Source organism: Pyrgilauda ruficollis, unplaced genomic scaffold (assembly GCF_017590135.1).
Source record: "Pyrgilauda ruficollis isolate IOZ18807 unplaced genomic scaffold, ASM1759013v1 scaffold8, whole genome shotgun sequence".
Classification (NCBI taxonomy): domain Eukaryota; kingdom Metazoa; phylum Chordata; class Aves; order Passeriformes; family Passeridae; genus Pyrgilauda; species Pyrgilauda ruficollis.
Window position 1 is genome coordinate 6,781,350 of NW_024529932.1, and position 26,095 is coordinate 6,807,444.

A 26,095-nucleotide genomic window follows, 5' to 3' on the forward strand; every position below is an offset into this window, starting at 1 on the left:
GAACTGGAGCTAACAAAAACATGTTGGCATATGCAAACATATTTGTGCTTTGAAGAGAAGAAAGCTTCCCCATCTTGGTCACAAAACAGCAAGATTTTGATCTATTTGCCTCTGTGAGTAGGTGAAAGAGTCGGTATTCAATGAAGAGGGTAGGAAATGCCCACATGGTAGTTGATAAAAGAACACCTTTGTGCACGTGCAGGCATTTCGGCAAGCTTATGCAACATTTCCTTTTCAAATAAACAGATACGTACAGCCCTGTTTCCAAATTGTCACCGAGAATATCACTTGCAAATGTTTTTGGAAAGGAGGTTGCCAAATTGCTAAATATATTCCATGCTTTGAATAGGCATTTTGTACTGTTTCCTTTCTACCCTGATAAATCTTTTCTTAGAAAAAAAGTGTGTTTTCTCCCACAGAAACTCAAAGAACTGCCTGGGGACAGCATCCTGCTGGGTTGGGCGCTTGTCCCCATGTTGTAGAGCTGGGTGCTGTGCCAGGGGAAACCTCTGACCCTGCTTGTGTCCCCCTTGCTGCCAACCCCTCACAGGACTGGCACGGTGGACGAGGATGAAGGAGGAGAAGCAGGGATGTGACCAAAGGTGGGAGGGGAAGGGCGGGAGAAGCCGTGAGAGCACCGGCACAAGGTCTGCACTGCGTGGGGATGGCGCTCACAGCTGGCCTGGCCTGGCCTGCGCCAAGGCCCAGAGGTGCAGGAATCAGCTGACATCATGGTTTTCAGAGACTCATGCTTTAAAAATTCAGAAGGCTTTTTTATATACTACTTTGCCTCAGTGATGAATGGCCATCTGTCTGTAAATTAGTACAGAGAGCAAGAATGCATCATTTCAAGGTTTTTACACTTCAGCTGAAAGACCTTACACATGCAACGAAGAGGAAATGGTGCAGCTCATGACACATTAGCACACACACTGCCCTACGAATCCACTGCTTTCCCAAAGATATCAGGGGCAGCCTGCTGGGCTTTCTGAAATCAGACAGTGTCATCCAAGAGCTGTTGCCTGGTGGTCACAGGTATCTATGATTTTCTTTTTATTGATCAGTCATACAGTAGGGAGAAAAAGTCAGGTCAGATCCACAAAACCCCAGTGCTTCTGAGGAGGCAGAACTCACACTGCATTCCAGACTTAAATATTTAATCTTTCCTTACTTACATGATTCCACTGACTCACAAAAAAGAGGGTGCAAGGAGAGGGCAGATGCCCACATCAATCTCAACAAAGAGATCACTGAAGAACTATTACATGGACATGCTGAGCCTAAATAATGCATCCAGGGTAGCTACATAACACGGAACCAAATTCATAATTTACTACTATTTTAGTCATATATGGCAAGAGCCACCACCACCAAGCTGCAGAAGCAGCACATCCATTTGTGCTTCCAGGAGGAGAACCAGCTTGGGCTCTCCAGCTGTAAAGGAATCTTGTTAAAGCTGAATCTGTTCCCAATCCAATTCACCACAGGGATGTAAAAACTCATCTTGCGGAAGGAAAGTGGTAGTTTTGAAAAGCTGCACACGAGATGGTAGGGCCTCTCTGCTTTTTCTTTTGTGATCAACGTGGGAGAAAATGCATGTAGAGTCTGTAACAGCTAGAAAGGCTGGAGATAAAAATATCCCCCAGAAAGTGTAGGAAGGGTTAGAAAGAACCTCCTGGGTGATCAGGAGTAGCTCCCCGCTGTTGAAGACACCACGTTAAAAGAAGGTATACAATAATGTACCAGCATGACAGCTGTAACAAACCACCACCATTCGGAGTGCTACACCTTCTGCTCCTGGCTGGCAGGGATCCTCCTCCTCTTGGGATCAGAACGCTTTCTTCCCTTCTCCAGCTGAGATTTATTTATAGCCTACTTACAACCATTTGTTCTTGAGCCAGCACCATCCATTAGTGGAACTAGTGGTTCCTCCTCCGTATTGCTCACGGCTTTCCGGAGCACGATGGCATCCCCTCGGCCTCCCCCACGCGCTTCTGCCCCGCACCAGGGACCGCCACCCCTGCACCCAGCCCACTGCTCGCCCCTCAGACGGGCACCCTCCGGCGGGAGGGCTCTGGCGATGGCGCGGAGCTGGCTGCTGCAGGGACATTCGGGGGACACTTCTGTGGGCACAGCGCAACACCCGCCGCACTGCCGGCGCCCCACAGCAGCCGCGCGGCTCTGAGCCTGCGCCACCCACCACAGCGCTCTGTCCCCACAACACCCGCGACACTTCTGGGACCCTGCGACACCCTGCCCGTGTCACACCAGTCCCAATCCCCGTGCTCCCGCAGTTCCCAGCTCCCCGCCGTCCCCGCGCGCCCCCGACCCCGCAGGGCGCGCAGGCGCGGGACGCGAGCGCGCGCACCGCCGCCCACCGCCACCCCCGGCCCCCCGCGCCCCGCGGAGGCCGCGCATGCGCGCCGCCGCCCTCCCGCTGCGGGACCCCCCTGCACGGAGCGGGCCCGGCGAGGCGGAGGGGGCGTGGCCTCAGAGGGCGTGTCCCTCAGGGGCGTGTCCCGCGCGCGGGGGGCGTGGCGCGGCGCGGCGCGCCCTGTCCATGGTGCGGGCGGCGGCGCGGGTGTCCCCGCGGCGGGAGCGCGGCGGCGCGGGGCTGTATGGACGTGATGTCCCCGCAACAGGAGCACCTCGGCCCGGCCCGCTCGTCCTCGGTGAGCGGCGAGAGCAGGGGCTTCGCCGCCGCCGACAGCAAGAAGGTGAGGCCGCCCCCGGAGACCACACGGGAAAGCGCCCCCCGGTCCTCGTCCGCGTCCCGGAGCTTCCCGCGGCGGGCACCGCAGGTCAGCGCGGCCCCACCGCGCCCTCCGCCGCGCCGTCTCAACGGGTCCTGCACGCCGCCCTCGGAACCGGGGTCGGGGCAGCCGCTGGCGGAGCCGGGGCTGTCGGCGGGAAGGGTTCGAGCACGGGCTCCCCGCGGAGCTGGGAGTGCGGCGTGCCCGGTGTGGCCGAGGGGCTTCTGGCGGGTGGATAACCCGGGCACCTCGGGGGGTGGCTGCACGCGTGTCCCGGGAGCACAGAGAGGCTGCTGCCGGCATGTCCGCGGTAGGTAAGGAGCGCTCTGCTCAGCTGTCCCGGCGGCTCGGGAAGGGTTGGCTCGGTGCTGTTCGGTGCGGTCACAGGGCTTTGCTGCATGGATTTCCCGGTGATCTGGCGCGGAGCGCATTGCTGCGTGGATGTGCTGGACCGATAAGGGGGCTTGCTACATGGATTTCCTGGGGAAACCTAAAGGGCGTTTTGCTGAATGGGTTTCTAGAGATTTTGCTCGGTGGGTATCAGAGGGAGCTGGGGAATGGTTTGCAGAGCGGTTATCCAGGGGATTGAAGAGGAATCTGCTGCATGTGTGCCTGGAGAGAGCGAGGGAAGCGTTTGGTAGAGATGAGGGTGTTTGGTGGCTGCTCTCACACGTGCTTTGTGCAAGAGGAATATAAGAAGCTCCCTGAAGAAGCACCTTATCTAAAGTGTATACAATTGATAGCAGAAGAACCTCATCGCATCTTCAAAACTGGTTGTGAAATCTGTTTGATATCTCAGATTGCTTTTCAGCATTTGACACAATCAAGTGCAAAATGCTCTCTTCTGCATAAAGCCAAGCACTTGTTCCTGCTTTTTACTTAGCTGTAACAAGCGAGCTGTGATAACCAGATCCTTCCTGCTGTATAAAACAGGAATTCTTTTTTTCTCTTGGGTTTAGCAAGTGCTGAAGTGGTTTTCTATCCAAAGTAGAGCTGGTACCTTGCTGCCTTGCAGATTTTGCTTCACAATGACATTTAAATCCATTCACTGCCTTGTCTTTAGAGGTGCACTTCGGACGACTGCCAAATAGGCTGGCAGGATTAGAACGACTGGCCAGGTTTCAGTGTCCCTTAGTAAATCTGTCCACCTGGTGACAATTTAGGATGGTAGTAAAGTCTGAGCTTGTGTCCAGTCCTGTGGCTAAGCAGTCCCTGGGATTTTGCTGGCCGTGGCACAGCGGTGCTGATGTGTCTCTTCGGGCTGGGAGGTGATGCTGTGTGTTTCCATGGTTTGTGTCCATGTGTGCTGTGTCCCACCAAGTCAGATAGTGCTCCAGCCTGACTGCAGCCCTGGGGACCTCTTCTTATGATAGCTGCTGTCGATGGTGGAATGGTTGCCTGGTGAGAGTTTCACCAAGATTTCTACTACACTTAAAGTACTGCAGTTAATGCCTGATTGGTTTCTGAACTGGGCGTGTGACACACCTACACAAGGTGGTGGAGTGCCTTCTGCCACCCAGCTGGGCAAAATGACGTAGTAGATACTCACCCTTTCCAAGTGCTCTGATCTAATTTCAGATGGCTACAGGTGCAGCTTTGATTTTTATCAAACATTTCTTTCATTTTTGCTGAAGACAGAATACCACGTACCTTCCAACCTGGCAGAGCCCTGATGCTAGGCACCCACCTGAAATGAGAAGTTATGTTCGAGTACTGCGAAGATGAACGTTTTTATCGTGCAAGTTCCACTTCATTATTCAGCATTCTGAGGACAAATATTAATGGCAGCACTTGTGTTTCCTATTCGTGTTCCAAAAAGCCCACAGTCGAAGGAATGCAGACCTTGTTTTTGCCAACGCTGACAAGAGAGCAGAGATATTACTTTTTACGGATCTTGGCAGCCCTTTTGGAATTCCTCAGCGTGGAGGCACATGCAGTGGGGGTACAGATGGAGATCCTCCTGTGGAGAAGCGGCTTGAGACCCTGGCTGGGCCCTGCGGCATATGGCAGCTTTGTACCCCATGCACAGCCAACACAGGCAGCCACCAACATCCAGCCAGCAGCTCAGCTGCCTGTCCACAGTTGTGGTACTTCCTTGAGAGTGCTAGCATGTCACCTCTTTATGTCTCTCTGGGGAAGAAGATTCCTATCTTTATCCATGTACAGAAAAGGAGTATTCCTATTTTTGCCTGAAGCTGGATCTCAGTGACAATTCAAGTATTTCTTTCACTGTTTGTGTCCTTTGGACTCTATATATACCTCTGTGTTGTCTTCTTCTCAATGCCAAAGCATCATTTTTTCACAATACAGAAAGTCCTTTTTGGTAACAGGAAGCTTACCTTGTTTGTATTGGTTGCATACAGTGAAATGGAAGAATGTGTTGGCAAGAAATCAGTTTTGATGCTGGTGACACAGCATGTCAAGTTAAACAATTTTGTTGCAAATATGTGTTTAACATCAACTGTTTTGCTTTCTGGCAAAAGCTACCCCTAAGTATGTGGTGCTAGGTGACCGCTGAACCTTTCTCCCTTTTTATTATCATGCCTATATTTTCTCAAATTAGCTGAGATTTGCTGCATTGTTCTGTGGTTTTCTGAACTCCTACTTCATCTTCCACTTGGCTGTCAAAACGAATCTGAAGGATCACGTGCTTGATCACACCACAGAACCAGAACAGGGACAGAAAATGTCTAGGGCTTTTTTAATGTATTTTATGTGGCCATTTAAACTAATATCCTGGAAATGTTTCTGTGCCTATTCTTGGCATGCAAAATAATTTGCACTGCTAACCTACCTCACAGTCTGTGGGAGGTTCTCTCTGTTAAATGCTTACAACGCTCTGCTAAAAGGTGACATTGAAGTGCAGTGTTTTAGTTAATGCTTTTGGAAAATTCTGGGCTAGTTTCCCTCCTTTACTGGAGTCACTGGAGTCACTATGTGTGATTGACCTGCAGAGAAGTTTTGTGTTGACTGTTTAGCTTAGAAAGCAATAGCAGTAAATTGATGCCACTCTGAAGTGGATTGCAGAAGCATGAGTAAAAGTGATTATACTGATAGAGCTTATTTCTACAAATTTGTCAGAACAAACTATGCAGCAGAGATGTCTTTTATGCGAATGTAACTGTGTCAGCAGTAGCAGCTGGGTCATTTAACCATATTTATAAGTTCCTGGTGTTTCACTTCTCTCTTCTCAGAGGGGCTAGATTCCAACCAACCCTGAAAATTTTACGCAAAACAATATCTGGTAGCACAAGGAGTCAGTCCTAGGATTTTTGCTGCCTCCTTGAAGATTTCAAGTAACTGCTTAAAATGTTTTGGAGGCTCAGCAATTTTTAATATTTACACCTACAAAGTGTGCAAAAAATTAACCGTTTTGAATACTAATCAAAGTAGCATTTATGGTTTGAGACTTGAAAACCGGCAATTCTGTCACTGTAAATATGTGTTTCTTTGTGATTCTGATCACAATGCAGCAACAATTTACTGGCAGGGAAAAGGGAGTTATAATGTTCCTCAACAGTGCATTAAATGGATAAATTCAAGCAAATTAATGGCATTGGAAGAGTAATCATACATAATCTTCATTCCTTGTTTTACTCTGAAAAGATGAATCAAGTATGTATTTGCCATTATATTGTATGATACCTTGATCTCATGCCAGGAGATTTATATTTTTTAAGATAAATCTCCTTAAGCAGAGATTTCTTCTTCCTGAAAGACTCTGTCCTGTTTACTGTGGTCCTGGCTGAGGATCTGGTGGGTTGTTTCTAAAATCACACCTGGTAGTGTTGGAAGTTTCAGACACATAGAGCTTCTGGCACTGTTTAGTGGAGTGATGAGCAATTCCTATCATCCTGCAGACATATCCTGTAGCTATTTTGTCTCTGATGAGGACTGAAAAAGCCCCTACTTTAATGAAATCACCCACAAAGTGGGTCAATAGGTTAAAATCACCTTGGTGGGCTGTCCTGGCATGTGGTAACTTCCTGTTGTGATGTGCCTCCTGCTGCTGATTTAATTATGAACTAGTGTTAGCAATCCTTCATTTCTCTGTTGTGAGAGAAACTGAAAATTATGCAGAAAACAATGTGTTCTATTTCTTGAGTTCTTGAGCTTCCTGTTCCTGGGTTTTTGTTTGTCCCTCCTGGTGGCAGTAGGAAAGAGAAGGGCATGATAGGTCATGTGGGATGTAACACCCAAGAACTACAAATAACAAATTATTGCCTCTTTACTTAATGTTGTTTGAAGTATGGATGTGGAGTGGGGGGGAATCTCCTTTCTCTGTCATCTCTAAACTGCTCCTGAGAAAGTCTTTATGTACAGAAACTGGGGCAGAATTTTATCCATTTTATCCATTTTAACCTTCATGCTTTGTGGCAGGCTTGAAAGGAGACTTTGGGCTTCAACAAGACCATCACAAACAGAGTCACTGGTCTGAGCAGTGCCCTGACTCACTGTAGGACCCACAAGCAACATACTCAATGTTCTCCTCCTCTATGATGTTTACTGATCTTTCACGTCTTCATCTTGTGATGTAGATGAGTGGAAACGTTTGAAGACATCCATAGCAGTGCTTCCAAAGATTTGTATCCTTCGGGAAGTATGGTGAAACATGTTTTGCTCTTAGCTTCTTTTATCCATTTTTCTTTCTACTCTGAGATGGCCTTCAGTCTTTGCTGTGCTCTCTATCAGCTGCTGTTCCATGATGATGTGCTTTTGGTTCCACTGTGTTGATAGCTCTTTTCTCTTGTGCCCCTGCAATTGTTCCCTCCACAATTATCCATCCAAAAATGGCTTGCTTTCTAGGAAGGTCCTTGTAAGTAAAAGTATTCTGCCAGCATAAACAAAAGCACATAGCTTTGTCACCTGCTCTGCCTTTATGGTAAATGATCTCTCTGTGGGACCTACATCTCTACTGCTTGAGCCAGCAGTTCAAATGCAATCATCTTCTCACCCTGTTTATGAGGGCTCAAGAATATTATAGATCAGCATAGGTCCATTTCTTGCTTTAACAAAGTATAAGAATTCGTGTTATTTTTGGTGCTTTTTGACAATTCTAGTCTGTAAGTCTAACAAATACTGGATAATAGTATGTAGGAAAATATAATCTATTGCCTCTCCTAAGTGGCCAGTGATACAAGGGTAAGAGTGCTGCCCAGTTGTTCTGCAAAATTAACTACTGTATGCTGAGGGTTGTTGTGATATTTTTGATTTTCAGGCATTTTGCTGAACTTTGCCTCACAGTTTCTGGTAAGGATTTGTTGTCTGTGCTTTGGTTCATATCTGGCTAAGCCAGGAGTGTGTGGCACAGATGTGTTTTGTTGCTCAGACAACAAGAGCAGAGTTTGCATGGGTGAAATCCCACGCAGTTATTAACTTAAATACATTTAGAGAGTAGGATTTGTTAAAATCAGACTTCCTTTCATTAGAAAAATAAAGCAGTGAAAGGGAGAGCTTAGCCACTTGAAAGCAATCCTCAGCTCGAGGCATTGGCACATCTCAGGGTTGTTCCTGTCACCCAGTTAAATGACCCAGGCAGATGTCCCAGCCTTGACCCATTTCTGGAGTGAGCCTGTAAATCAGGAGCCTGAAATCCTTCAGTGTCAGGGCAGGCTGTAACAAGGTTATCTGCACATTGCTGAAGAGGCATTTTTGCTGTGTTTACCTGTCACTCAGGAACTAAGTAAATTTTTCAACTGTTTTGCATGTCTGTTCTTAAACAGACATCAAGTAACATTTTCTCATCCTAAGCTCCAACCACTGCAAGAAGACAGTTCTTCCCTGTGTTACTGATCATATACATTTTTCTGTTCCCTGTCCTTTGCTCAGATAGCAAGGAGAGGATTGATGATCATTAACTCTATTTTCTTGGTCACCTTACTTTTCTTTTACAGTCAGTGGAGGAAAACTTCTTCAGACAAGATGAGCCGTGCCCTAAATTGTCCTTTTCTCTCTGTCAGCTATAAAAGGAGCACAGGGCAGACAGCTCAGGTGTGTGAGTCAGAGGCTGAGGAGAGGAATCTTCCTGCGTGTGTCTGACCATGGCATGGGTCAGGCAGCACAGCCTGGCAGTGTGGGCAGCGTGTTCCTGCACACAGTCCCTGTCATAGCCTGCCTGCTCTGACCAGTAGCTGCAGCAGGGTATCCACTTAGTGCATAGATTTTTAACTTCTCTAGACACTTGAAAATATTATAAACACTCTATATGCATTACTTAAGTTACTTGTCATCACAAAATAAATTGTAAGTACCATTAATTTTTTTTTCATACATTCTTTATTTAATTCACACTCTGCCACTCTCTTTAGAAGCATGATATAGTAAAGTGATACACATAAAGTGCAGGAACAGTTCCAGTTTTTTTTTTTTTTATCTTACCACATGTTACCTTTTCCACAGTGGAAATCAATAAGTGCAGGAACAGTTCCAGTTTTTTTTTTTTTTTTATCTTACCACAGTTACCTTTTCCACAGGGGAAATCAATGTTGTTACTTGGCAATATATTAATTTATATAAATTTCATATAGTACCATCATCCACTTCAACTGTGAGGCAAAATTAGTTGAATACTGGCATCCAGGTTTTTCCTGCAGCTGATGGCTTGGGAGATACTTGTGCAAGTTTTACTATAATCCATAGGGTTCTGGTTCCTGAGGAGAGACAGCATATTTTCAGTGATGTTTTGCAAGCTTTCTGTCCTCAGCATGGTGGGCTGGTCTGCTCATAAACTGCCTACCATCACAGTTTACAAAACAGTGTGTCAGATTGTAGGTCTGATCGATATCTGGTCTAAATTCATTCTTTTCCAGTCTACAGGCCTATGCCTTTTTTATGCCACATGAGAAACTGGCCAAAATCTACCACTAGTCCAACAACTGAAAATGCAAAACCTTTTTGTTTCTGTTAAGAACTTAAGACAACCACAACCAGAAATGCAGAAAGTATGAAGTTAAACCTGAATTGGAGGGGAAGGGGCAGCAACTCAAGCTTTTGGATGTGAGGAAGACAGAAGTAACTCTAGTTTGTCCTGACACAAGATTATCATCTTTGCATCTGGCATACTGTAAACATTCATTATATATACTGATTTTATGATACATTTCACATGGGTGTGACTCAGCCAGCAAGTATGAGAATTTCTGTCTGTGTTGACCTTTCTAATATTTACATGAAAAAATGGGAGGTAATGATGTGGGACACATGTTGAGAAATGCTTCTCTGTGTCCCATGCTTAGATAATTGGTCAGTGCATCTCCTTTTCCTCCCAAACATCTGCTCTCACAACAGCTGTTCAGGATATATCTCCTCTTCTCCACATTGCCATCCTTGCACATAATAAAAGCAATAAAAATGAGGATAGCAGGCAACCGGATCCAACTTAAGGAAAAGTGAATTTATCCTCTCCCTTCTCAAAGTGAATCAATTCAAATTGTCATGATGGTCACTTATTTTCTCTTCCCAAACTCTGTATGTAGCAAAATAAAAATAAAACACTCTTTTCTGTCTGTAATCAATGTCTCTGTGTAATGTGTTTATTTGCATACAGCTGACCTGACTCACTTGAGTGCTGTGAAAATTTTCCTTTTCTCGTCAGTGATCTTTTTATGTTTTGAGGCTATTTTTTTTTTCTGTTAAGATTTGCTTAGTAGCTGTGCTAAGAGTTTGCCCAGAGAGGCTGTGGAATCTCATCCTTGGGGTAACACAGACCTGCACTGGAGGTGGCCCAGAGTGTCCTGCTTGGCTGGGTCTTGCTGTCAGCGGGTTCAGAGAGGCTGGGTCACAGACCTGCTGGGATCCCCTCTGACTGAGCTTATTTGAGCTCTGCTGTAGTCTAGACTTTACTTTGGTCTTCAGACGTTTGAGTCAAGACTAGAATCTCACTGGCACAGGTGCTATTCAGCACTGCTAACCCAAGCATGACAAATAATGCTGTAATTGCCATCATTTTTAAAATACTGCCTTTTTTTCTCCAGTGGCTTTCTTTTCAGACCTGAAGATCTCTTTGAAAATGTTACCAAACTTCTACTGCATTTGCAGGAGCTGAGATGCTCCAGTTTTTACCCCCCACAAAAGCCACCTGCCCAGTAATGTGTAAATTGCAGTAAATTTCCCTCTGGGAGGTGATGCTTTATATTAACTCCTGAATCTGCCTGTTGTGTGACATATGTGGCTGGTCTGTAGTATGTTACACTGCGTTGTTACACAGATCTCTTTTTGTCTTTGTATTTACAGGTATGCTACTTTTAAAACTTCTAACAGCTTTTCAGATTAGCTAGCAGTAAGACAAATGTCTTTAATTCACTAGAACAATTTATCTTATTTATTTTAAAAAATATTAAAAATGGGCATCTCTTTTATTAGTAATCTTTTATTCTTCAGTTATAGTCCAATTGGAGACAGCTAAATATTCTAAGACTTAATTTATCAGTCTTGAGAAGGTTATTTTTTGATAAAATAGGGAGGAGGGGATAATTTTTAAAGGCGAATTGAAATGACACAGTTGAATTTATAACAATTGCTGCACAATAGCTGTAACTGAGTGACAAAACAAACAAGCGTGCTCTACATCAATAAAGAGAGAACCAAAAAAATGGCACAATAACAGATGGACTGCAGTGAGTAAAATAAATGCACTTGTCGCAGGCGAGTAAAATATGCAGAGTTCACTTTCTCCGAGGGGAGCACACTGTGCACCTGCCCAAACAGAACGCGTGCCACATCCAGCACACACATTTGAATCATTTGTTCCGAACTGTCCTGACATATTTGTCCTGGTAGTCAGTGGTTATTTTTGGTACGAAGGAAGAGAGTCATGCTTTGTGATTAGCGGAGAACAGAGACTTCGTGGCTGTCAGACGTTCACCTGTTTGTGGGCTCTCAGTGGTGGCTGTAAGGTACCACTGCCTCATTGGATATTCTCCTGTCAGGGTCTCAGGAGGAGTTTGACCCTGGTTCTTTTGTTCACCAGTTTATTCTGAAAAGTATTTGAGCTAAATAAGGTAACAGTCACCCTGCTGGTGGAGGGTCAGGGAGAGGAGAGGTCATGCACCTTGGCAGCAGGCTGCACAACCGGTTCAAGACAGCCCTCCAGGGTTAGGACCAGGACTACTCAGTCTTGCTTCTGGCTGCAGGAGGGAGACTGAATACATTGTGGTGAATACAATTGTGTTCAGGAAAATGTGTGTTTTTGTCTCCTGTGGATGCTTTTGAAAATTTCTACCTCTGGGGAAAACAGTGGTATTTATTTGCTCAGTATTTTTATTGTAGTGTTCAACTTCACTGACTGGAAATCCATGCTCTCTTGTTAGCTACTGACATTTTCATCTCTTCCTTGTGCTTTCTTTTTTTTTTCCCCTGCAGTGTTCTATGTCTTTGAGTGTCTCCTTTTTCTCATTCTCTTCCTAGTTCTGTGCTAACAACTGTCCTGCCTCTCTCTATTTTATTTTTCTCATATATAACCAGCAATGAAAAAAATGTCATTGTTGACTACTGAGGGACAAGATACGCTCCAGATGAGTAGCAGGGAAGGAAAATGCTCTCATCTTTAAAGATTTGTTAAAAAAGGGTAGCCTAATATAATGAGTAAGGTCAGGCAGGTAGAATCCAAATCTTAATTTATGGTAGATGTCAGATATGACACAGAAATATATGAAGTATTTGAAATTTAAACCACCACCTGGATATTTGATAAATTTAAAGTACAATAAATTACTAAGGGACAAAAAAGTGGTTGAGGATCAGCTCTAGGTGTTTATTTCATGTGTGCAGGGTACCTCAAGTATCTGTGTATAGACACTACTTTTCAGCTTTTCTTTACACTGGCTTTCTGGTAATGTTCCTGCTTTTCTTACCATATTTTCCCCCTTCAGAGGGAATTTCCCTGTGATATTTTCCCCCTCCAGGGTTGCTGAGGGCAACAACAGCCTTTTTCCCATGGTCTGAAATTGGAGTCTGGCTGTGCCCAGTCTGTGTGCGTGCAGTTACTGTTCCAAAACTCACCTGTGATTTCATTTTGTTTCTCTTTCCAATTAGAAGATGAAGAGTTTGGCCCAAAGACGCCAGTCTGCACCATCTTTGGTCTTTGTCAAAGCACTCAGCAGATCTAGATCGGCCTCAAGGTGAGTCAGTGACTTTTGCTGGCAGTACTGTTTTGCAGTGTCTCAGCCCAAAACTTGAAATATTTTCGAACTATTATCCACACCAGGTTGTTGAACACAATTCAGGCTCCTCGGTAGCTGCACAGCTATAAAGGCTGCTGAAAGATGTGACAGAACCAGCCCAGGCACCTGGTGGTCTCCTAGAAGGGGTTTCCCCAGCGCTGCTCGGTTGAGTTGTTCATACCTGGCTGGGTGGGCAGGGCTGCTCTGCAATATGTAACCAGGCATGAGACATTTGGGCTGCTCAGCTGTGAACAGTTTGTGACTGGCTTTGATTGCATCCTGTGGAGATGGCATGGGCAGAAGATGAATGCTTGCTGCCCTGGACACTTCCACAGGGTCAGGTGTAACTCAGGATTGTTCGCTGTAGGATTGCACAATTTAATTTGAGCTAAGTTTTTTCTGTCATTGCCTGCTGCATGGCACAGGCTGACCAGGGCTCTGGAAGCACCTGCTGGTTCAGGACAGTGCTGTGGGTCAGAATCTGGTGATCACAACCTTCCCCTGTCCAGTATTAGCAATTTTGGGGCTGAATTTGGGGTGTTAAGCATTCAGCCTTTTTTGTTCTTGTCTTCTGCCAGAATTGGCCATCCTCCCTCCCTCCCTCCCTCCCTCCTCCCATGTAAAGCTGCCATAGAAATGGAAGTTTCTGTGGAGCTAGTCCCCTGTCCAGCCCCAGCCCTGACCTGCCATTTGAACCACTCTGCGTACATAACTTTTTCTCCCTGCACTACAGTTCATTAGACTTTAAACTTACAAAATGTGTTTATTGAGAAGTGAACCATCTGGTCGGCTGTTAATGCTTCCAGCTGTGTATTGCTCTTTATGAAGAAATGTTACTGGGGAAATAAAAGTATGGCTTTGTAAGGAATATTTTTTCCTACTCTGTGGTGCATTAAGTAATCAGTACTTGAGCTTTGGAAAGTTTTTTGTCTTTGATCTAATTAATATCTGGTTTGACATCATTTAGAATTCCACAGTATTTCAGACCCCTGAGAAAGTATTCTGTGAAAAAATCAGAGTTGCAAAATAGGAAAGTCAAAATTCATTTTGCCACTGGTATTCAGACAATACTTTTCTTCAATTCTACTTTTACAATTTACTTTATTACCTGCTCCATAAGTATCAGAAATCAAAAATAGCTGGAGAGACACCGAGTGTAATATACACTATGTTTTCACCTAAGAATTTTATGCTTTCTTAAGTGTCTTGCTTGTATAGCCCAGATCAGAATTATTTCCAAATCTAGTGTGTGAACAATTCTTTCATAAGGCCAGCTGGCAGAAGCTGTGTTGGAGAGGACCGAAGAGGGAAATGCATTTCCTTGTTCTGTAAGCAATACTTATCCTACACAACAACTGATGGATGCTGCCTCGGTCATGCCTGTCCTCTGCCTGTGGCATGCAACAATTTAGCTGCTTCTGTTATTTTCAGCAGAAGTCTGTGGCCTTTGTGAGAGGTACTGGGTGAAGTCTGAGGACTCTCAAGTCAGAGCAGGTGATTTTGTAGCTTCAGAGTCTTTCAGTTTAGAGTGTGACACTTTGGATGGTGTTTATTATTGTTCACAGGAGCAGCAATTCTCACCTGTGCCTGACTTCCTTGTTTGGCTGTGCAAAGCACATTCCTCTTCATCACCAAACTGATGGATGAGTTTGATCTTTCCACTCGGTTTGTTGTGTAAATGCTTAACTCTGGTGAAGTGCTTTCTCTGAAGGAGAGCTGAAGAGCAACAAAACGACTTCTCATGTTTTCTAATCTCCTCCAAATGTTTTACCTCAAACCTGTCTCTGCTCTTAGTTCTTATAGACACAGCCATTCTGCAAAATCTATCATTCTTCTCTGGCAGTGAACCTTAATAGTGGGACTCCATAACACTTACTTGTTAATGGTTGATTAATGATTTGTAGATAATAAAGCTCCTATCTGAAGTTAACAAACATCTGTGAGGGATTTATTTGAATACTCTCACCTCAGCAGCTGGCTCACCTCAATATTTGTTGAAATTAATGAACAAGTGCAAAGTTTAAAAGGGCAGGAAATACTTAGAAGCCGAGTCAGTTTGTATTTTTATACCACTTTATATGTCAGGTGTCCCTGTTTTATATGCAGGGCACTTTCATAAAATGTAGTGGCACTTTCGACAGACTTACTCTGGGGCATTTTAAAGTTTATTAATGCTTTTTATTCAAAGAAACCATTGTGACATCTGGAGATGTCTATTTAGCATTCAGAGGACTAAGGTTTTCGATGGTAGTGTTATGGTAGCTGTGATGACACAAGGATGTGAGCAAGATGATCTAGCTGGAAAAACCAGTGCTTGTTTGTGCCATTGTCCTCTTATCCAGTCCTGAAAGAGAAGCAAGTCTGAAAGTCTTGTGTGTTTAAAAGCTTGTCATCTTTTCCTCCTGCTGTATCACTGGGTTTGATTAACATTCAGCTTTCATTACAAATCTTTCCTTGCCTTGTCAATCATATAGAAGGAGTCCCGTGGTATTCGGCCTGTAGAAGATTCTGGGATGGCTGTATGGCATGGTGGTGCACAGAAGGGAAATCTTGCTGTAATCCATGCCTCATTTGACTTGTACCTGCAGGCAGAAGAGAAACATAGTAAACAGTACAGATATTATAGTGGAATTTGGGCCCTTACATCCAAGAGATGAAGATATGCAGACCACCGTTGCCACGTTGTTCTTGTTTCTCTTCCTTTTTTCCCTGTACAGCTTCTTTTTCATCACAAAATTGTGATGAATAGCCATGTAAAGACTCTTCACATCATGAGATGTACTCTTCAGAAGAACTTTGAGCAAGGTTATTGTAGAAATACATTGGAAAAGTAAGCTTTTGGTATTTTTCTTGGCTCATTTTCAGGTGCAGAAAAAATAAATTTGATTGTTAACTCCATTAATGTGTCTGAAATCAGCAAAAGATTTGGGTTAGTTATATTTGTCCACGGATTTGTTCCGCAGTTGTAATCTTCCTCTTACTTTTTCTTGGTGTCCTTTAGTGAAACCTGCACAACTTAATGATACAGTTCAGTGCAATACAAATTACATGCTTGGTACAGAAATGTCTGAGGCCTGGATTTAAAGCATCGGGTATTGTCATCCCAAATAATTGATACAGAATAATAAAAACTTGTTTTAAGTAAAATTTTCAGCTTTTGTTCTACTGTCTCTCAAAACAATTTTCACACATGACAAAACCCAAGTTTTTGCTCTGCATTGGTGGTCCTGTGCTTGCATCTCTTATATTTCACAGGGACAGCCAAACTCTGTGCTGCAGCTGCCAGCAGCTTCCCCTTTTCCATGGCACACCTCAACAGATCTTTGAAGGTGATATTTTTACATGCTGAAACCAAGTAATATAACCTCACAATTTCTGGGTCTGGAAGACCATTTATAGATCTGTGTCTCTACACATTAAAGGTGTTAAAATACTGAAAATGTAATGACTCTTTTTTACAGTATGATGAGTGTTTATGATATTATTTTGGTGTAAGCTAGAAGCACAGGCTGTTTAAAAAAAAATCCCAAAGGATATTTTTTAGAAAGTTTTATTAATAAATCCCTAAAGGACCTGAAGAGGAAGTTCCTAAAATGTTACCTCTACTCAATTTCGTTATGTGGCTTTTATGGTTGGAGAAGTGGAAGGTAAAAACTGGAGATTCGACAAGTTCCCAAGGTGTTTCCTCCCCTTGTTTACATAGAAGTAATGTTATGCCATTCACAGAGAGGCTGTTCTTCCTTCTTCCAGTGCACAGTAAGTGGTTCTGGCATGTCATCTTCTAGGGGTCCTGTGCCAAAGGCTAAATATCCCAGATAACGAAGATCATATGTGTAATCTAGTAATACATTCCATTTGGCGCGAGTCAAATACACAGTGTTCCCGGAGTCTTGGACATTGTGTTTCCAGGGTTTTAGTCAGAAGAAATGTGGATGATCCAAGCTATGGGACTAGAAGAAGACAAAAAGAGAGACTTGTAATAAATGTAAATTGCCAGAAGGCCTTAACTGTCTCTTTTTCACAGGAAAGACGGGTAGCTGGTGTTTCAGGCAAAACTGACGGCAGGGCCGAAGGGGATGAAAGTTCATTGCAAGTAACCAGCTTGTTATATAGATATTTCAGCCGCGATAATTTTGCTCGTTCTTCAGTCATTTTCCATGCTGGTGAATAACCTTGCCCTGCAGTGTGATGTCTGCGAGGCGAGTTTGGCTGGCGAGGCCATGGCGGGGGAGCGCAGGCCCCTGGGCCGCGCGCCGCGGCCGTTTTTACCTGCTGGCCCGGGATGAGGCCCTGATGCAGAAGCTCTCCTGTCTGCCCATGCGGAGGTGGGTGTCGCTCTTGCACGGCCCCCCAGGCACCATGGCAGCATTTGCTGGAGCGTGGGCTGTGGATGGCACCTCCCTGGCGGAGGCCGCCCGTGCCGGGCAGAGGAGCGGCGCCCTGGGCCGGGCCCGCCATGGCCTGGCCAGCCGATGGTGCCACTGGTGGTGGGGACACGGCTTAGCTCTGGGGTGGCACGGGGCAGGCGGCGCCCCAGCCGGGAGTTTGCAGGGCTGTGAGGGGCAAAGGCCGTGCTGTGTGTGCCTGCCGGTTTCCAGGTGTGCCTTCCACGTGTGGTCAGTGGGAATTTGCCTCCGGAGTAGCTGCACGCCGCCAGCGAGGAGAGCGGGAGTTGGCATGGACAGGTACGATCCCGCTAGTCATCTAAAAAGAGGGAAAATCCTATTCCTAGAGACTGGGTCACCAAAGCAAATGGAGGTGACTTTGCTTCTGGAACTAATTCTTAGATTTAATTCAGCCTCGAAAAACTTGATCGAGATTTTTTGTGAGATTTTTTTTTTTCATGAAAAGTTTTGATGTTTTAACATTTTGTGCTTAATCAGAATAGGCAGAAATCTCTGCATAAGAACTGCCCTGGATTTCTCCCCTCAATATGTCATGTTTCCCTATATAAGGTAAACATATATGAATTTGTGGAAAAATAGCAATTATTTTAAAATTGCTATTTTGTATTTAATGCTCTTCCTTTTTAATGGAATAATAATTAAAACAACTTGTGATGATATTCTACAAGTTGTCAGTTTCTAGTGTATCTAATTCGTGCTTGATTAAAGCTAATTATAACACTGGAGTATTGCTTCCTTGAACCAAGTGTTTGAACACAAAAGTTACTTTTACATAATAATAGCTGAGGATAAAATTTTATTAGCTGTTAACAAGGTGAACTTTCTGAGGTCTCAGATGGCCTTTAAACTCAGAGATTGGCAATCCTGACCCTCTGCTGTGTTTTTTCTGTTTTGTGTGAGTGTACGTGTGCATGTGTTTGTTTTTGATAAAACCCCTCAGTTCTTCATTTACGACCTACAAACTGGCTTTTAGCAATGTTTGTACATCTGGAGATCGAAATGAGCTGCAGCTTTTGGAGATATGCTGCTTTTTTATTAAAAGGAAAGGACTGGAGGTAAGAAGGAAGGCTTGGAAGCAGGGCTTTGGAGAGACTGGAGTTTAAATAAGGGATTAATTTTACAATAAATGACTAATAGTTTAACACCAGCACCTTAAGCCGATTCCCTTTTGGAGAGAATTGTGGCAGTGTGAAGACAGTGAGGGGCAGTGCTCATCAGGGTGAGTGCAGGGCTCTGCTTGTCCAGATGTCTCAGTGTCCACATGTGCTTTTGGCTGCAGCCCATTTAAAGGACTTTTTGGATTAGGCCTTGAGGTCTGGCAGAACACAGCTGTTGTCCAGCCATTGTGTATTGCTGATTTTAGACAATAAAATCTCTGCCAAGTGACAGTCTGGCCAAGCAGTTTGGGCAGCAGCATACCTGAAGAAATCACAGACCAACTTGCTCGGTCTGCTTTGTGATCATTTATCTTGTGTAAACAAGCAGATGGGCTCTAATGATGTGCAGGCTGATGTGCCTCCTCTGGTGCTCCCACCTCTGACAAGGGCCAGCGTTAAATACTCACTGGACTCTCCATGGCATTGCTTCTTCTGGTCCAGCTGCGTCCTCGTGGTGCACAAAGCTGCTGGTGAGGGGTTTTAATCACACTGTGGGAGTAACAGTCTGTATTTAGGTATCTTCTGTGCCCACTCTTTAGTGTTTGAGTACTAGATCAAATAAAGGATAGTAAGCCTCAGGGGCAAGACTCTAAACCCATGACAAAAAGACATCATCTCAGAGGCTTCCTGAGCTCTCAAGTGCCTCTGTTGTTTAGATGCTGTCCTGCTGACCAGACAGCTTACCAAACACCTGGAGTTTTGCTTTTGCACATGCCGTACAACATAACTGTTGGCAGCACTGAACAGGTAATTATCATCAAAAGGCATAAAGATGTGGGTGATCCTTTAACAGCTTTTTTACCCAGCTCATGTCACTAGTGGAGTAGGAACCTCTGACTAATCTGCCTGAGTAGCTCTGTGAAAAACTTGTTGAATAAATAGGTGGGCAGTGAGTTATGGGAGAGCAAACAGGTGCATGTGGCTCCATGCATGTTCATAAGGAATCTGGGTCACTACACTTGCCATAGCTGGCAGCAGCAGGCATATTAAGTAATCTCTTCACTGTAATAGGATAATTCCTGTGCTGTAGTACAAGTATCAAAATATAATTCAAAGCCCTGGAGGCAAAGCAAAGCCAGATTTGTTCCTGTTACAACTTGACAGGTGAGTGACAGTCCTGTCTTCTGTGTTGGCACCCATATTGGTTGTCTCTCTTGGAGAAGTGGTTCTGACAAACTGCAGCCAATACAGGTGCTGAGCAGATCCTCTCTTCATGTCTGTGGTGGGGCTTTGTGGAGTTCACCCCACTGTGTCCCACAATTCATAGACTCATAAGATGGCTTGTGTTGGGAGACCTTGTAGATCATCTGCTTCTAAGCTCCCTGCCGTGGACAGGGACACCTTCCACTAGACCAGGTTGCTCAGAGCCCCATCCAGCCTGCCCTTGAACACTGCCAGGGATGGGGTATCTGCAACTTCTCTGGACAACCTGTGCCAGTGCCCAACCACAATCACAGTATAGAATTCTTCCTAAGATCTGATCAAAATCTGAATTGCTTCTTCGATAATGGGAAAATCAGAGCCTAAAGGGCCAGAGCTATTGGGAAGTGGAACTCTGAGAGACAATGAGCAGCCCCACTGGTATTACCCAGTGATTGAGTGGGGTGACTGACAGGCAGTAAACTCAGGCAGTCAACTAGAAAATTCCATTTCCCTGTTGAAAGGACATGGTCACACCAGTGCCTTTCTCTTGCCCATCTGCAGCCTGTGTGACATAGAGCTGGAGATGTTAGGGTCAGCAGAAACATGTAGGCTCACTGACAGCCATTCATGATGGTCCAGAAGGGATTTCTAGATGTCCACACCAGTCTTTTTACCTCATGTGCACATCAGCTTTAAATTACCTCTTTTTGTAGAGATCTGCAGAATGTCCTAGCTAGTTTTGGTAACCCAGAATTCCTGGCTGTTACATGATCTGTGCTGAACTCTTGTAATACACTTTACAAGAAGATATATGAAAACACCTTTTGAATAAAAGGTCAGTTTCATCCATGAGGTAAGTCAAAGTCAATGGAGTTGAGCCAGGCTTTTAAATGTTCCAGTTGTGATTAAGTGGGATTAATTCTCCTAATTGCAATTACTGCTTCTCAAAAAAGTTAAGGTAGGACAAAAACTGTATCTCTTCAGCCAACTAAAATAGCACTGAATCTCCTAGTGGGACTGAGATCCCAGAGTGCTCCTCTGTATCTCTTCAGCCAACTAAAATAACACTGAATCTCCTAGTGGGACTGAGATCCCGGAGTGCTCCTCTGTATGCCTCCTCAGAACAGGTAGGAAGAAGCTTGGTTGGTAGTAGCAAAGGTAGCCTGTGCATCCAGGCTTCTTGTAGGCCACGGGAAGCTCCAAAAGCCCAGACATCCATGGTGCAGAACTGTGGAGCTGGGGTGTTAGGTTTTGGGCTTTTCTTTTGTCTCAGTTCATCCTATTTTTTTTCCTTTTTGGTTTTCTTTATTATCCTTTTTCCCCCAAAAGGTCACTTTTTTGTGACCTTTTTTTTTTTTTTTCTTTTCTTTTTTGGTCTGAACAATGAGATCTCTGTTTGGGTAGACAGTGCCTGGAATGGCATTTCCCTGGTGCAACTGTGAAGAGAGAGTTACTCAAGGTGGTGCTGCTATGTCAGTCAGTAAAAGTAAGGGAGAACTTCAGTGGGGAACAGAGGATTGATTCTTCCAAAGGCCAAAAAGCTTTTATTGACTTCTGCCTGTGAATGTGTCCTCTCCCAAATGTCTCCCTTGCTCAGGGGGCCATAGACCAAAACCCCTTGAACTTGCTGGCTGACTGGAGAACACCCACACTGCAAGAGCTTTTCGATAGGATTTACATCACTTGCCCTAAATTGTTTTCTGGTAGAAATAGGCAAAATATGACCAAAACGTGTGGTGCTAATTTATACCAATAGAAAATTTTGCCCTTGTGTTAAATTTTCAGAGTAAACACCTTGCAGCTGTTTATTAAAATAAAACAAAAAGGCTTGGAAGCAAACCAAACCACAAGCGTGTTTCCTGTCTCCAGCCTCCACACTGTAGTGCATGCTTGCTCTGCAGAGAATTGTGTCCTTTTGGCTATGTAAAAATTACTTAAGTGCAGCTTTGTTTACAGTTAAGCTGCCAAGCTTCCATCCTGAAAAGTGTGAGGATTTTGTTTTAATGATGCATTTTACCCTACAGCTATGTGATATTTTACTGCCAGACTACAGAAAAGTAGTCTGTTATGTGCCTCAGCACCTGAAACATTTAGTGCAAAGCACCTTTTTCTCTATAATAATTTTTATGTTTCATAAGGTTTTGACATCATGCAGAGATGATACAAGACAATTTTTAGAATCCTATTATAATTTAAATTGGAATATTTTTCTCAATATATGTTGCATTAAAATGGCACACTTGAGTTTTAGAAGCAGAGGAGTGATATCCAATTTCATAAATATGAGTTTTGACTTTGATTTCTGCCCTAAAATGTAAATTAGTCTATTCATCTGAGTAAAACTTGCTCCCAGTCTCAATTAACATATATCTTCCTGCCACTGTCCAAGCTTGTGCTTGCCCTGCCAGTGCTGGAGAGTGGGTTGCAGCACACTTTGGTGGGAAGTCTTTGTGACCCTGCTGGGACCCACTGCTTGATCTTGGGTATAATTTTCTGAGGTCCAGCTGCTTGCCTGCGTAGAATGAGGACAGCCCTGTGCTGGAGGCTGTGAACTGAGGCTGATACTTGCTCCAGGTCAGAGGAGTCCCTGTGAGATCCAGAGGCACAGCCCATACGGGGAAATTCAGGGGTGAAGGGTGACTGCCCCGTATTTGTTCAAACACATTACTTGTAAAAAAGAAGCTGCAACCAGTAAAGAACACTTGTAAAGTAGAATTAGGCATTGTAAAACTTAGCAACTAATGCTGTTTGAAAAACCAAGCAGTTCTCACTTGTTTCATGGTACAAAAGCTACTGTACCCACAACGGTGATGGCCTAGGGGACTTTAAAGGAGTGCTGCAGAAAATAGACTTGCTATTTCTGGAATGCTGCACTGTTTTCACAAAGTGCTGCTTCAACTGCATAAAATTTACCAAAGATAACAGCATGCAAACATGCCCAGCATCCTCAGAACGAGGCTCCCTTGGCATAGCAGGGATCAATTGACAGCAGGTTTTCAGAAATGGATTGGCAGCCCATGTGATTAAGAGAGTTTCATGCTTGTTTATTAAAGTCCCTTCTATAAATAGTCCGTGTAAGTTTACAACTGCATACTAGCTTTGTGCCGGCCCACATCTTACCTACCACCTTCCTGGAAAACACTCCTGCTCTCCAAGCTCATATTTTTTGTGCTTTCTCTCACCCTCCAAATCTAATTATTATTTATTACAATAAAGTGCCGTACAAATGTAGATGAAGTGCATATTCAGGGTCACGAAGATTTGAAGTGGGCAGATCCTGAGCACGTGGGTGACTCACCGAGGGCACTGGTTGTGGTTTGGAGGCAATGACAGAAAGGAGCAGTTAGCACCTTTAAAAATGCAGAGGATTTTATATCTCTATCTCTATATATATCTATAGCTATATATATCTGCCTAAGTAGGGCTCTGAGCTGTAGATTTCTCTGTGTGGGTGAGCCTTGTCTGTGCTACCTCGTTCATGGCAATGGGAGCTCTGAATGCTCGTCCCTGAGACCAGCAGGGCTTTGCGTGGTTGTGCTGATCAGGCAGTGGAGATGGAGCAGGCTGGACTGAGCAAGTCATGGGAAATGGGCATGGCTGTTGGCATCCCTGTTTTCAGCTCCTTTCTCCATCTATAGATAGTTTGATAGATAGATAGGAGCTGGTTGCTCCCTGGAAGGGAGAGAGGCCCTGCAGGGAGATGTAGGCATATTAGATATCACATATGGCAATCACCAAGCCAGCCAGCCAAGCCACGTCTGTCCAAAGGACATCTCCAGATAGCTAGCATTATTGAGGAGTACCGTGTTGTATCTCCCTATTTTTTCCCTTTTCCATCTACAGCTGAGAAAGATCAAGAACTTTCCATCTACAGCTCAATGTTCAAGAACATTTGAGGGAATGATCAAGAACTTTCACAGGGCTTTGCTTGTTCCTCAACTTTTCAAAGACAAAGCCCTTTGCTGACAGATTTTGGAGGTAGGTCTGTGAATGGGTGTAGTGCAGTTGTAGCCTCCTTTCTCTTCATGGCCGTTCTAGCCTGAGGAGTGATTCTTCAAGCCATATGCTTTAATAAGCTGCCAGCATGATAGAAATTAAATTAATCAGGAGCACGAACAGGAGTATCTCCACTGCCCTGTGTTCAGGCCTGAGCATAGGCAGTTGTTTTCAATGTACAAGAAAAGCTCTTGTTTCATTTAGTTTTTCACTCTTCTCCTTTAGCATACGGAACACAATGATCTGTTTTGTGTGATTATTTTGGCAAAGTCTGGGATGATTTTTTCAAGTTGACTATAATACAGTTCAAGTCACATCCAGATTGCCATTTATGATGAAATTCAATGTGTGTTGAAGTTCTGAAACCTTAACATTGCCCTTTGGTGAACTATAAGGAGTACTGCAAGGTGAGTCAGTACCCACTGCTGAGTTACAGATTTGGTTGAGTTTTTTGTTCCACCTTATCTCACCTTATTTGGTGAGCTCTTGCACACCAGATTGAAACTATTTGCTTTTGGTTAGTTAAAGAATTGTTCTCACTACCTTAGTGAATTAATTATCTTGAATGCAAAACACCCTCTAGCCACAGGATGGGTAACATGTCTGAGTGTTAACTGATTTCCAGCATTAAACCATCTTGGCTTCCAAGCTCCAGTTAGCTGGTCCTGCCTCATTAGCAAAAAAACAAGGAAACCATCTATTATCTCCTATTGAAGTTCATTCTCACAGGACTGTTTAGGAGCTTAAGGGCTGGAGCAGGAGGCACAGAAAAAAGTGCAAGTTCTGTTACCTCATTTCCAATATAAACTCTATTAATAATGTGGAGGAACTTACCTTCTAGATCTTGCTTGCTCTTGGGGATATCTCTGCTCATCACAAATGACATGTTTTCCCTGACTGATAATCCATTTTGGAAAAATACATAATGTGGCCTGAACTGTAGGCATTTCTGAGGGTGCAGATAGCTGCTGTTTTCACTAGCCTTGAAGGGATGTGGGTCCTCTCAGTGGGCTTCTCTAGCCCAAAGCTGTGATTCAGCAATGGTAAAGTAAGTGCTTTGCTGAGAGACACTGAAGTTGAAAGTTCATTTGCTTTATTATTCCTAAAGGATAAATTGCTTATTCTTTAGAGCCATGCAAAACTGGCCTTTGAGATACACGAAGTAAGTCTGATGTCTCTGAACACTGTGAGGAATGTTAGCCAGTGCTCTGCTTGGTGGCTTCTCTAGCCTGTAGTCAAAGCAAGGTTAGATTTATGCTGCAAGCTGCCAGCTCTACACCTGTAGGCAGACCCTCTTCACTGTTTTCATAAATGACTTGGACTTGAAGGTCCACTTAGATCAGTTTGCTGATGATACCAAACTGGGAGGAACTGTTGCCTCGCTGGAAGGCAGAGAGGCCCTGCAGGGAGATGTAGGCAAATTAGAGACATGGGCAATCACCTACTGCATGAAGTTTAATGTGGACAAGCACTGGATTCTGCACCTGGGATGCAGGTGGATGTAGGGATGACTGGGAAGTGAGACACTGGAAAGCAGCCCAGGAGAAAGGGGCCTGGGAGTCCTGGTCAATGACAAGCTGAATGAGTCAGCAGTGCCCTGGCAGCCAGGAGGGCCAAGTGTGTCCTGGGGTGCATCAAAAGCAGCGTGGGCAGCAGGTCGAGGGAGGGGATTGTCCTCCTCTCCTCCACTCTGGTGAGATCCTACTTGGAGTACTGTGTCCAGTTCTGGGGTCCTCAGCACAGAAAGAACATGAACCTATTGGAGTCAGGAGAGAAAAGCCATGAAGATTACTAGAAGGATGGAACACCTCTCCTAAGAGGAAAGGCTGACAGAATTGGAACTGTTCAGCCTGGAGAAGAGCTCTGTGGAGACCTTAGAGCAGCTTTCCAGTACCTAAAGGTGGCCTGTAAGATAGGTTTTCTTTGAGGGGTGTTGAGATACCCCATGCCTGGAAAGATTCAAGGTCAGGTTGGTCAGGCCTCTGATGTGGAGGAAGCTGTCCCCGCTGTTTGCAGGGGTGTTGGACTTGAAGACCTTTAAATGTCTCTTCCAACCCAGGCTATTCTGTGACTCTGTGATTGAATGATTCTTGTGGCTCCCTTCCACCTCAGGATATTCTATGTTTCTGTGAGTGATTGTATGAAAACTGAAAAGAGCCTCTGGTCCTTACTTGAGCTTCAGCACCAGTGGAGGCATGCAGGATTTATACGTACAGTACATATTTGTGAAATGAGTGTAGGCCAAGTTGTTCACTATAAGAGGAATTTGGAAAGGTATTACGTATGTGTCAGACAGACCAAGTGCAGCCTCACACATGGCTGGGCTGGTTCATGTTTCAGCCTTTTGAACAGCTATCATTTGACTGGTCTGCTGATGAAAAGGTGAATTTCTCACCTACATCTTGAGAAGGACTTCAGAGGTTAAAAAGAGAAATGGCATTTTATTTCAATAGGTATCAGTCATGCACCAGAGAGCACTG

General features: G+C 44.4%; 1 protein-coding gene across 1 annotated transcript in view; it reads left to right on the forward strand.

Moving 5' to 3' along the window:
* The first annotated feature begins 2,572 nt into the window (after positions 1-2,572).
* The window catches only part of ARHGAP20 (Rho GTPase activating protein 20), a 56,714-nt gene continuing 33,191 nt past the window's right edge, over positions 2,573-26,095 (forward strand). The window contains exons 1-2 of the mRNA XM_041487268.1: positions 2,573-2,717; positions 12,786-12,871. Of these exons, the coding sequence (XP_041343202.1) occupies positions 2,619-2,717; positions 12,786-12,871 (185 nt within the window). The 5' untranslated portion in view covers positions 2,573-2,618. The remainder of the gene's footprint in view (positions 2,718-12,785; positions 12,872-26,095) is intronic.